The following is a 12,967-nucleotide window of genomic DNA, read 5'->3' as shown; positions in this document are numbered from 1 at the left end:
AGCATCACCATGGCTCTGTACGCCATCAACAACCTGCAACATTCCACACAGTTCATATTTATCCTGTTCAACTTACTCACCAAGTTTTAAACAACATAAATACACAATCATGACCAGATGCCAAATACAGCAAACCTTAACATCCAGCGAAATCAACATGCTGTCTTTCAAATCTAAAATAAACTATAACATCGTAACTCCTAACCACATTTCTAATTAAACACTGAGTGAAACAGATGACTTCGCGTCCAAGCCATCTTAAACATCTCAGCTATTGTTCACACTTCCTCATCTTTCCAAGAGGGCACACGAGGTCCACAAGTGTTCCTTAAGGCGTATAAGCTCATTTCCTGTGAGCTGATCTGGACAGTATGAAGGTTTCCCAGAGCAAGAAGGCCAATTCTGGACCAGCTGGTGATCATATCTCTGTTATGCTGAGCCGATATATCGGTTAGCCAATTAAATGTGGCCTTATTAAGGTTCCACGTATTCATTGTTATTGTTGAATATTCCAAGAGCAAGTTAATAGAAAACAATAAAAACGCTGAGAACACTGACGAGTTACTGTACTAGCATTAAATTACTCACATGATTCTGATTATTTAAGACTTAAAATATTTATTTACAAAATTTGACAATTAAATTGCTAACAATGGTGTCTGACCCACTTACTAACTTAAATCGGAGTCTTTAAGTTTTTACCATACAAAACCATATAAAATATCAACAATTATCAGTTACTGGAATTTTAGCTCATTAAAATCAGTACCAGTGAGCATTTTTATATTGGTGGGGCTTTATGTCTCTTACACAAAGCACAACACAGACAAACAGTACAAAAAGGGGAATTATTTGAAAGCAAATATTTCTGCACACCAGACGGAGCATGACTTTGTCATGTCACAGGAAGAAAGTCTTCAAATGACAGTGATACCCCCCCCCCTCATTGAAAGCTGCAAATGAGAACATTGAGCAGAAATACATTTTTAAAAAAAAAGGGAAAATAAAGAGGGGAGAGTTTGACCACCTCACTCAGCATACAGCTCAGACGTCCACAGCACAGTTCGATCTACTTTTAGAGATGCAGCACTGCATGTGATGAAGAAAGAAACTAAAACTTTCCATGTTTGTCAAAAAGTTTGGATTGCTGGGGCACAACCGATCAGTAAGCTGGGTGTGGCTGTGCGAACCACAGAGACAGCAGTGACTGGTCAAATGAGTTGAAGCTGCCTTTAATCTGAATCATTATAAATCATACAGACAGTAAAAATCTGATCCTAGTTAAGCTACTAGTTAAGCACCCACTCTACATATACTGATAAATACAGGTGCGAATCTGATTAGAACGCACATCGCATTCATCTTGAATTCATAACACAGATAAATATATAATAATATAACATAATAATAACAATAACAACAATAATATATAAATCAATCAACAAAAAGTCATTTTCCTTTATCGTACGATCTGATTTTAGATATCAAACAAACGCCAGTGCAACTTCTATCAAAAACCTACAACACATGGAGGGAGATCTTAAGCAGGGTCACACACTGAACACATGACTCTTAGTGTGTTTGTGTAAATTCACTTTGACTTGACACCAATTACGATATTTTAGGAAATGACTCATTAACCACATCACAAATTTCACAATTAGATTATTTTGGTATGATGGAGAATCATGCTTAAAAATACCATGAACACAGAAACATAACTGGAGGAAATGTTTATGCAGTATCAGAAATAGATAACAGCAGGCAGTGTTAACCGAGGCACTTTATTTTGGCCAAAATGAGCACATTTATATGAGTACTATTATATTTTAACTAATTAACATTTTGAAGTCAACTCAGTTGAGCGATCACTCTCCGATCAAAACACTGATGCATTTTCACACCGCTGTTTGTTACAGATCTTCAATAGAGTGTGTGTGTGCACATATTGTTTCTGTACCTCTGAAGCCCCTTTCCACGACCGGGCGGCCTCCTCCAGCTCGCTGAGGGGTCCTGGGGCAGTGGTTTGCGTTCGAGCGCCCGTGCAGCGCTCCTGTACCTGGGCCAGCGCCTCTGCCAGACACGACTGTGCCACCGGCTGCACCTTTTGCAGAGCCTGAGACAGGAACTGGAAATGTACCTGCATGACCGTCAGGAAACAGCGGCCCAGCACCTGAGAGAGAGGCGAGAGAGTGAATGAAACAAGGGTTAAAAGTTTAGACAAAGTGGAGCAAAATTTTAAACAAATTTCCTGATCAAGCGTTTTACACTCTATAAGTAATAACATTTCTGTACAAAACTTCACATCGATGATCAACAGCATCACCGATGTAGCTGTGCTGACGTCTGGAGGGCCAGTGCTCCCTATAGCAGCAGCCCAAAAACAAAGGAAGTGCTCATTTCATCAGTACCAGGGCACAACACTTCCTATAATTCTTCCTAATCTGAGCTAACAGAGCTAAACTAACCTAAGAAGGGATTTCTTATTCTCTCCACAACACAGCTAGCCACAGTTACAATGCTAAGTCACTGCCAAGTTGCTAATGATCTGGCCCTGGTCATGCCCGTTTTGGCAAACTGCATATTTCTAGTGTCAGTGATCTTAAGACTGAGGCCCTCAATCCCTTTAGCTACTACATATTTCTGCTCTGTTCCCAGAGGCAGATAAACAGATGTTGGATGGTTTGGACTGGCTGAAGGTCTCCTGAGGACTGAAAAGTCCTAGATGCAACCAGCCCCTGTCTACACTGTCACACTTAGGGGTGGTCAATGTGCTGATATTTTTTGTTATCATGATAAACTGCATCAAAACACACTTTTCTGGAAAAGAAGACCTTAAAGAACACTGACACAACTGCGTGCTTGATTACAAAGAGAGCATCATCAGTCCTGTTCATGTAAATGTGTAAAATATTGAATAAAAGTCACTCTGCTTCCAGTTTTTGACAGTACAGGGTGATTCAAGAAGATTCATCTGATTTCAAAGCGCCATATTTTTACAACCGAGAGGCGCCTAGGAACCAATCACAATCCAATTGTAAGAGGGGGTCATAGAGTTTCTGACTGTCAGTGGAAGATGGCTCCTTCAGTCTGAGAGGAGATGAGACCCCTGAGCAGAAAGCGTTCTGCGTTCTCCACTTCAATAAGAGTGAATCCGTCATAACTGTGCAGCGTGATTTACGTGGGCAGTGAAGCTCCAACAGCTCAGAGCGTTCGTCGTTGGTTCCACAACACTGGATGATCTCCGAAATCGCACTGAAAGAGCCGTGAGTGCAGCGACACCCGACATGCTCAATCCAGTATGGGATGAATTTGACTATGGCGTTGATGTTGTCTGTACAGCTGGAGGAGGTTCATACTGAGACCTTGTACAATTACATAAACTTTATGCTCATTTAAACCATTTACAGTTCACTGCACTGTTCTGTAATGATTTACAGGTAAAATCATTTTGAAATCGCATGAATCTTTTTGAATCACCCTGTATTATTTTACATGTGGCAATGTTGGTTCTCTTTCTGCCATTTCAATCATCCATATGAAAGTCTGGAGGCACGGTTTTCGTTAAAGTAATTCCAATTATTTTTTTCTGTAGCATATAAAATGATATAAATAATAAATAAATGAATAAATGATATTATAAAATGACATTAAGATGCTACTCCTCTCCAACTTCATAGATTAATTTATAACTGCTAAGTAGGAATCTATAAATGAAATAAATAATGAAATGTTAGATGGATCCAGAAGTAGATCATTCTAAATGACTGAGGAAACTGTAGAACATTAGGATAGAAGTTATAATAAAATTTATATTTTAAATAAGCCTGCCGGGCAGGTCAAAAGTGCTGATCACATCTCGAGATCGTGTATCAATAATTAGATAACTAAACATATAATTATGGGATATTATCAATTAACAACTTATTGTAGTTTCATAAAAATCTTGAAATATTGAAAAAACTCATCTTAAAAAGGTCTTACCATGTCTAGATAATATTATTTAAATTTATACAGTAGGGCCCAAAGATTGATCACTCTAACTCTCACTTTAATCAAAATTTGTAAGAGTGTAATCGTTCAGCCCTACTATACTCTATGAATAACAACTATTATCAGCATGACAAGGGATTCCAAACCTTTCGATGGTACGTGAGGTGCCATGATGAGTTGTGGGCCCTAATTCAAGTACAAAAACACTCACAGCACAGCTCACTCAGTACAACGAGTCAGAAACAATGTAATTCAGGTGTTAAAGAGTCAAATATCACCGGGGGAAACCCTGGGGAAGAACCAGGAGACATCTGAGAGTTTCTAAAAATTGATGTTTGTGGACGAGAACGTTTGTTTATAGACTGTCCATGTTTTCAACTCCTTAAAACGGCACATCTTCATATCATGATGTGGTGACAGAGAAAAAAAAAGTCAAATAGTTTTATTCAAGCTGCATTTTCTATCACACTATTAACACTTTCAGCAACAGTATTCACCTGGAGAGGACCAAACCAGCAGTTTCTCCCTCCAACAATTAATATTTGCTTCACACAGATGTATACATGTTTGTAATGTAGCACTTCTTCTGCCAGCCCATCTCTGAACTGCTCTGTGCTATTTGAACTGTGCCAATTCTGATTTTGGGTCGAGTCCTGTCACACATACGTTCACATGCATCTTCACAGAAGTACAAACCAGCCTTAAATATTGAGGAAGAAACACAACCGGGTCCAATTTCCCACACTTATGCACACAGCTAGATTATTAGTAAATTTATGCTCATTTATTCACCTTTAGGGCTGTCAGGATTATATTATTAGACCTTGGATTCAATTGAACCAGCCTGATGTTTCATTTAAGTACCTAATGCCACTTTTTAATCTTAATTTAATCTCAAACAATCTTAATCTTTATTGTGACTGGCTAATAGAAAGTACTGGACATGTGTTGATGTATGTAAAACAAAACAAAAAAAACAGAGAAGAGCTGCTATGTGCAACGTTCTGACTGAAACTTGCCGACCACAGACACAAAATGAGCTGTGAATGTTGCCAGAAAAACACTCACCGTGTCCTTAAGCAGATCAGGGCTGTTGTATCTGCTACGGCACAAGGCCTTCTACCTTAATAGGGAATCTCTCTCCGCCTGTTATCATTAATCATAACGCAGAGGCCAAGGCCAGGCCGTAAAACACAGACACGATTACAGCAGATAAGCTTTACCTTGGCCTGCAGCTGTGGACAGCCTGAAGTGCATTACCTTGCTTCCAGTCATCTCACATCTCCTCTCAATCTCTATAACTGACGCCAGGCCTAGCAGGACCCTACAGTAGCCACGTTTACATGCAGGCTAATAATCCATTAATAATCCGTCTAACAGCTCAATCAAAATAGAATACCTCCATCTAAACACCTCAATCAGAACAGACTCGTCCGATTGAGGCCATTCGGAATACAGTGACTGAACAAGGTGGGTAATCCTGTATCTGATTACATTCCCAATCGGAAAGTTTAAGTCCGTTCTGATCATGTTCGTCGCGTCATAGTGAAAGTTTATACCGTTCAGCATGGCGGAGCAGAAACTGGTCTGCAGAGGAGACGAAGTTTCTGCTCTGATCTTTAAAAGACGGCGGTGGGACGGACGTCCAGCTTTAATAAGGACATGTGAAGGACGTTTTCCTGAGTCTGACATCATTTTAAAGCAGTTAAAAACACAAGCGCTGCTCACTGCTGCTCATCTCACTCTGACTGGGCTCACGTGATGCTGGTTGTCATGGTAACGTCTACACTAAGTGGTACTCTACGCATGCACGTCATTTTGGGTCAGATTACTTGTGTTGAGCATGTAAACAGAGATTTTCATCAGATTGTTGAGTAGAGTGAGAATAAACACCTCAGTCTTAATCCATAATCGGAATGTATCCAATCGGAATGGCAAAAATCTTTACATATAAACACAGACACTGATGGTTTTTCAGGAGTACTTGTATCCCCAAGTCAATAAATATAGTGAAACTGTCAAATCTCAGGTTTAAATAAATAAATAAACGAATAAATAAATAATGTTTTCCACCGTACATGCAGTCGACGTAGTGCTACAGATTAAGAATGACGTATGCTTATGTTCAGTCTACTCATGAGTGTTAATCAGACGTCCAGTATCCAAACCAGAATGGCTAAAAAATGTAACACTCACACATTACAGTACATTTTCTCTTCCAAACGTGAAAAACATGGCAGCACTGTAGACCCTGCCTGGCCTTCCACCACCAACACCCAGAGCAATATGGAGTGGTTTCAGTGGTGATTCACGAGTAAAAATAGAGAGTTAAAATAAAATACAGGCATTTTACATCTCGCCATGCAGTGTGGAAGAGGAAGGGAGGGTGCAGGGGTTTTCTTTCACAGGTGCGTGCTGAAAATACCTGCAGGCTGAGCTGTAAAGGCAGAAATATGTGGGCCCCCTGTGCAGGAAAAATGAGACCGGGCTAGTTCCAGTCTTTCACATAATACATCAGAGCACTGACCCAAGAGAGGCCATCATACAGAAACAAGCTGATTGTTAGCCAATCATCAGCCCAGTAAGGCTGCAACTAATAATTACTGATATAATCGATTAATCTATCGAGTGTTTTTGTTCTATTAATGAACTAACCAAACTACTAAGCCTGCAGTTTCCTCACACTTTGGCCCAAATACCGTTCCATCATCCTTACAAAGGCCCGTCCTAAACGCTCCTCCTCTTCCAAATCCGCACTTTGGTGATGTTCACGATAAGGGTGCTAGATTTAAAAGCATGTCCACCTGTGGGAAGACAACTCAGCGCTATGGGCCTGAAAGGATGGGTAGTAGTGAAGAGGCCCTCACAGAGAAAAGGAAATAGACAAGAAAATATGATAAATTTGCACTAGAAACTGGACATCTGAGAGGTGGTGTAAGGCTTTATGGACTGAGGAGTCTAAATTTGTAACAGCGATTTATTAAAAATGCAAGACGCAGTAAATGCAACCAACCTGGACTGAACTTATGAGATGTAGAAAAATATTCTTTTTAGAAAACTGAACGTGAGTCTCCTGAAAAGAACAGAAGCGGCAATGAATGTAAAACGTGGACAGTGGAATAACTTATACTTGATAGAGGAGAGCAACACATCCAGGTACTTTGCCCTTGTGTGATGGCCCCGCCCCTTTTAGGTGAAAGCAGCCCTTTTAATGGTAAATACAAGTCTGAGATCTCAGTTCATTTATTAGCATAAAATAAGAAAACCCCTACTGTTTATAGCTATTAGGAGTCCAAATCCTAAGGCTAATCAGGCAATTATGTAATATCATTGCTGATCAATGATCGGCGTCAATATATAGAAAAAAAAGAAAAAAAACGGGAGCTGATGACTGTCCTTTCAGTCTACCTCCATCCAAGTGGACGAACGATCCTACCCAGCAGTCGGAGGTGTCATATATACACAACTGTAGTTTTATTCTTATAGCATCAATGCAGCACTTATTATTATAATTAATTAATTAATTATTATGACAATAACCATGACATAAAACTTGGTTCTTCAAGGGTTCTTTAGTAAATAAAATGGTTCTATACAAACCATTAGAAAGAACATTCTGCATGATTAAAGTGTTCTTCATGATGGAGAATGTTCTGTAGACGGTTCTGTATAGAACGTTTTTGAAAATGGTTCTATCTAGCACCCAAAAGAGTTCTTCTATTGTACCCTTTAAAAAGGTTTCTACAGCACATTCATGCACATTTCCCATCAAGCTGAAGCGTGCTTTCATGATGCAAAGAACTCTAATCATGCAAAAGGTTCTTCGAGTGTTCATGATTCTATACACAACCATTTTCCTCACTAAAAACCCTTGAAGAACCGTCTTTAAAAGTGTATGTTTCAACTAACCAGGGGAAAAGCCAGCTGGCTGCAGCCAGTGCTAGCGATCTAGCTGTTAACCCTTTCTTTACAAGTTAACATTACACTGGGATTTTCTTGGCTTTGCACTGTTTTATGTGCTGCCCTTTCAATGCAGCATCAACATTCACTACTCTGAACTTTAACATGTTACTTCTGACTTTAACATCATTACCTGTAGTGAAGTGTTTGCCACAGACGGACACGTATTGACTGGCCAAGTGCCACAGTTTAGCATTTTCATCCCCTCTGCGGACGGAATGAAGCCACAGATCTCTCCTTTTGCTGTCCTTCGCTCTTTGGGGAAGTAAAGAAAATCATAAACTGTTTTTTTTTACTGGGACACGTGCAAAATGTGACTCAGAAGCTTCTAGGCACGATGCCACTAAAATTCCCAATGTGGCGCCGGCACTCTGACCGGGTTTGTTTTCAACCGAAAAAGGGGGTGTGGTCGTTTGGACGTCAGGGAGCAACGTATGCCCTCATCTATAGCCGTTTCAGCCGGACGTCAAACAAATCAGGGGGGTCTCTGGCTTTTTCCCACAGTAATGTAAGCGCTCGATAAGGTCCGGAAGCAAACTGAACGTGACATATTTATGCAACATGTTTGTGCCAGGCTGCAGATATCATCGCTTCATTCACACAAGAGCAGTATCAGGTGTTCCAGCAGAGGTGGGGAAAACCCAACCCTCACCGAGAACAACAACACCGGTGAAAACCTACACCTCCACTACACAGCTGCGAGATCCTCATGGAGAAGGAGCTTCCCTCAAACAACAACAAGAAAGCATAATTGGCAAAAAAACAAGACACCCTGAAAAGACAAAGTAGATACAGTCTGTACTGTGTCCTGTGCGTGCATGTGTACGTGTGCGCCTGTCTGGAACTCTGTTTCCTGCGGTTTGCTTCTGAGCGCAGTAGACGGCCGTCTAATAAACCGTGACATTTTCATGCATATTTGGCAGCTGAGACACACGGAGCAGTCAGTGAGCAGCAGTCAGATTAAAAAAAAAACCCACATGGTTTGTTTTCCATGCAGCCTGGACTTCTTTTGGGCTTCTCGGCAAAAAGGGGAAGGGGGGGTGTTTTGCATACCAGAATTCCCTCAACACAAAAAGCAAAGACTAACTTTAAAAGACACAAGAACAAAGAGTTTCAGAGAGTTTGATGGACAAAACGTCAGGTTCTCAGTCAATTATTTAAAAACAGGCTTTGGCCCACCTTTATGTTCTGAATATTAAGTCTCAGGCTGCTTGTGTTAAAATACGTTGCTTATGTAAAAGGGGAATTCTCCAGATCTTCCCCAATTTCCATGTAACTCACTCGTTGAGATGTAAACAAAGTCATTTGGGGTGGGCTGGTGTGAAGGAGTTCACTGTAGAGAAACTTACTGACTCAGATTTCTTTACAGCAGTGGGATCGCCATGTCTACAACACAAATGTGGCCATTTTATTTACTATCCAAAACCACCACTCAACGTCTCCGGCATCAGACAGCGTTTTCATAATCATTTCACGCAACACCGTTCTTTGAGGGAGCTTTTAGAGGCTTCAGACGTCTGGTTCCTATCAGCACCACTGTGAACAACTCTGGAGTTTCTCTAAAAATGAGTATTTCCCACCAAACCACTCTGAATGACTGTTTACATCTCAAACACTTAAATACGCAGAAATTTAGAAAAATCAATGGAGTTCCCCTTTTAACAAGCTGTTGTTGTTACTGTGCCTTGAAAACTGATATAGGTAAATGAGCTCTGTTGTGATTGGCTGCTAAGTGCCTCATTCAAAAAGCAGACCAGGCTGAAATGCTCCTTATAACTTCAGTGTGAGTGGGCGGGGCTAAACTGCCGTATATTGAACATGCGGATATATGTAAATGTGTTGGCGTGACATCTTGGACAACAGTTAATTTAGAATAAGACGTTTTTGCGGCTTAGTTTTCATACAAAGACTGTATGGTCTGGGAGTGAACAGTATGTTTTGAAAAAACATTTACACAGTACATCAAACTCATTCCAAAAAAAAAGTGAGGAAAACTCAGTTTTCCATGATATGGACCCTTTAACCACTTCCAAAGCTACATATTGCAATCCAATATGTAATCAAATGCCTAATCAATTCATTAACTGAAGTCAGATGCTGATGACACTGGAAAAAATCCTTCTATTATCTGTTTATTCTATTCTCTTATACTATTATACATTTTTATTTACTCTTTTAACCCACATATCAATAACTTCAATAGCAAAAATGGTTAAATTTTTCCTGTATCTATGTTAATCTGTTATTTATGTTTATCTGTGCTCTTCCTATTTCTATATAATGCTTTTTCTGTGTTTTTACTATATAACTAATATGTAGTACGTAAGCACTGGTAAAGTTTCACTACCCAGACCACATATAAGCAAAAAGTTTTTAAACCACACCTTTTGGTGATGTCACGAAAACCAGCACCTTTACACATCCACCTAGAACCTTCAGAACGTGGTCCTGCTCATTCACAGTGAAGTTGTAAGGCGTAAGACTGCTTTCTGAATGAGGTACAATACAAGGCAGCCAATCAGACGAGAGATCATTTACATATATGAGTTTTAGAGGCACTACAACAAACAGCCTGTTTAATTGTAAGGGATTAAGAGAAGCTGGGGCATGGGCATGTAAAAATGTATAAAAACAAACAAAAAAAAATGTTCTGAGAGGAGCTCAGATGGAAAGAAGAACATCCAAGAAAAAGTGTAGGATGTGGGCCTTAAAACTATTTTCATTTCTGGACTAAGACTTTCTCACAGAACTGTATTTGCTTCGGCAAACATTCAGAACATGTTCAAACATTTAATATTTAAAAAACATTCCACCGCAAACAGCTCTAAGGAAAGAATTTGAAATTGGGAACTCATGAAAAATCCAACCTGTACTCCAAGATTCTACACTGTGCATCAAACCAAAAGGTTCCACTGGCCTCCTCTCGCTCCTCACCGCAGGGTGTCCCATTTACAGATTGTGGCGTGTGGCCTTCCTGCTCTGGGCACGACCACATCCACCAGGGCACGGCTCCCCTTCGCTCATAAAGGACCATTTTAGGCTTACGCGCCTTCCCTCGAGCAGAAAAGCTAAACTCTGGTTTGTCCGGTTTTGGGATGACAGGAGCAGAGCTAACCTCAGGAACGGCAGGCAAGACTGCTCTCCAAAAGGGGAAAAACAGCGAAGCTCCTAAAATATCTTGGAGCAGTGAAAGGAGGAATTCCTCTGTAAAGCTCTCAAATCATGTTTCTGCCTCCAAATCAGACCAGATCCTCGTAGATACAACACCTGAACTCTAAATTAAGGACAGCTGAGGCTTTTAGACAAGGGATGCCAAATTATGAGGTTTCATTTACTGAAGGATTTTCAATTCGACAGACTGTAATAGACTACAGGAGGTTTAGGGGGCGATATGGTTTACTATGGCCCAATCCCATTTTACCCCTCGCCCCTACCACTTAGCCCTTAGCCCTCTGTTTTGCATGTTCACGTCTAGGGTTAGGGGGTCCCAATTCTCATTGAGATAGAAGGGTAGGGTGAAGAGTTAGGACTACATGGCCCTCCAAACGGAGGTTTTTCAGAGACTCCAAACGGAGTGATATGAGAAAAAATAAGAAAAACCCGCTAAACCGCTAAAAACAGGCAAGATGGCTGAGCAAGAGACCAAATAAACCCACAAAGAGAATTTTCTCCGCTAAAAATTACAATAACCATTGTATTCTCTTAGGTTAATGTCATTTCAGTGTATTATGGTCCTTTTCTCCATAACAAGCATAAAAATCGCTAATTGCATGCTAATATCTCGGCAGCTAGCTAGCTAACTTTCCAGTTCCACCTTAAACAGTCCTGCAGTTCTGACGCCTGAAATAACTGCTGCACCATTTAAGGTGGAACAGGACAATTCTAACAAGAAGAACCAAAGAATTAGGGGTGGGTGATAATAAATAATTGCCCCCCTCTTTGAAGATCATATGATGCCCTAAATGTAACTAAAGCCCAGCAGTGAGGAGCTGAACTTTACCCTCCTCTGCTGTCACTGCAGACTGGCAGGGTCGCCTACAGAGCAGCGCTGGTAGCTGTTAATGAAGTGATGCTCTTTGGACATGAAATCAAAGTAGCTTACGCAGCTCCGCACACGAAAAACAGATTCACCCACTCCGACTACAGTCTGTATCTTCCAAATGAAGACGGGGTCTTGTGTGCAGTTGTTTAGACCTTTTGCTAAGCTAAAGTTAGCTTAAAATGCTAACATCCAGATGGGCAGCTGCTGGGCCAGACCTCACACTCGACAACCACGAAGCAACATTCTAGCAACCACCTGGAATACAACAGCAACCACATTGCAACACCCTAGCAACAACATAGAATACCACAGCAAACAGCCTAGCAACCACCTGGGATACCATAGCAACCATCCATCAACACCACAGCAACCACCCAGCAACTACTTTGGATAACATGGCAACCTAGCGAGACCCAAGCAACCAACTGGAACACAACAGTAACCACCCAGCAAGACCCAGCAACCACCCAGATACAATAGCAACCATCGAGACCCTGCAACCCTATGGAATATCTAGCAATTACAGAGACCAACATAGTAACCACCTAGCAAGACCTTAGTAACCACTGGGATACCACAGCACTCACCTAGCAACACGTTAGCAACCACATAGGACAGCATAGCTATAACCCAACCACGCACTTGCAGCCCAGTGGGAACTGCGTAAGCAGTGAAAACACACCAGCTTTTCTTCTGGAAATGCATTTCTCTAGCTAAAATTGCAACGTTTTCAATTTAAAAATCGCACTTTCACGTTTCCATTTCGAAAAAATAAATGAAATCTGTTCCTGAGACTGCAGCTGGGTGACCTGAAGCAAACGAGCCTGCTCAGCTCCAAAAATCAAACTTCACTTAGTACCAAACTGTTTATCCAGAGTCTAATTAAACACTAAACTGTTGGCGAGCGCAGCTCTCCAGGAGAGGAATTTCTGCAGCCTGTGCTGAAGCTGCTTGGAGCGAACTGTCAGGCCG

At 40.9% G+C, this 12,967-nt stretch overlaps 1 protein-coding gene across 3 annotated transcripts in view; it reads right to left on the bottom strand.

The window, feature by feature from the left end:
• LOC118817723 (granule associated Rac and RHOG effector protein 1-like) overlaps positions 1 to 12,967 on the bottom strand; it is a 76,974-nt gene that overhangs the window by 23,387 nt on the left and 40,620 nt on the right. For all 3 annotated transcript variants that reach the window (XM_036584601.1, XM_036584603.1, XM_036584604.1), the window contains one exon: positions 1,961 to 2,173. In XM_036584601.1, coding sequence (XP_036440494.1) covers positions 1,961 to 2,173 — 213 coding nt within the window. The remainder of the gene's footprint in view (positions 1 to 1,960; positions 2,174 to 12,967) is intronic.

Source organism: Colossoma macropomum, unplaced genomic scaffold (assembly GCF_904425465.1).
Source record: "Colossoma macropomum unplaced genomic scaffold, Colossoma_macropomum, whole genome shotgun sequence".
Taxonomy (NCBI): domain Eukaryota; kingdom Metazoa; phylum Chordata; class Actinopteri; order Characiformes; family Serrasalmidae; genus Colossoma; species Colossoma macropomum.
The sequence above is the reverse complement of the archived record's forward strand: the minus strand, read 5'-3'. Positions and strand labels throughout refer to the sequence as shown.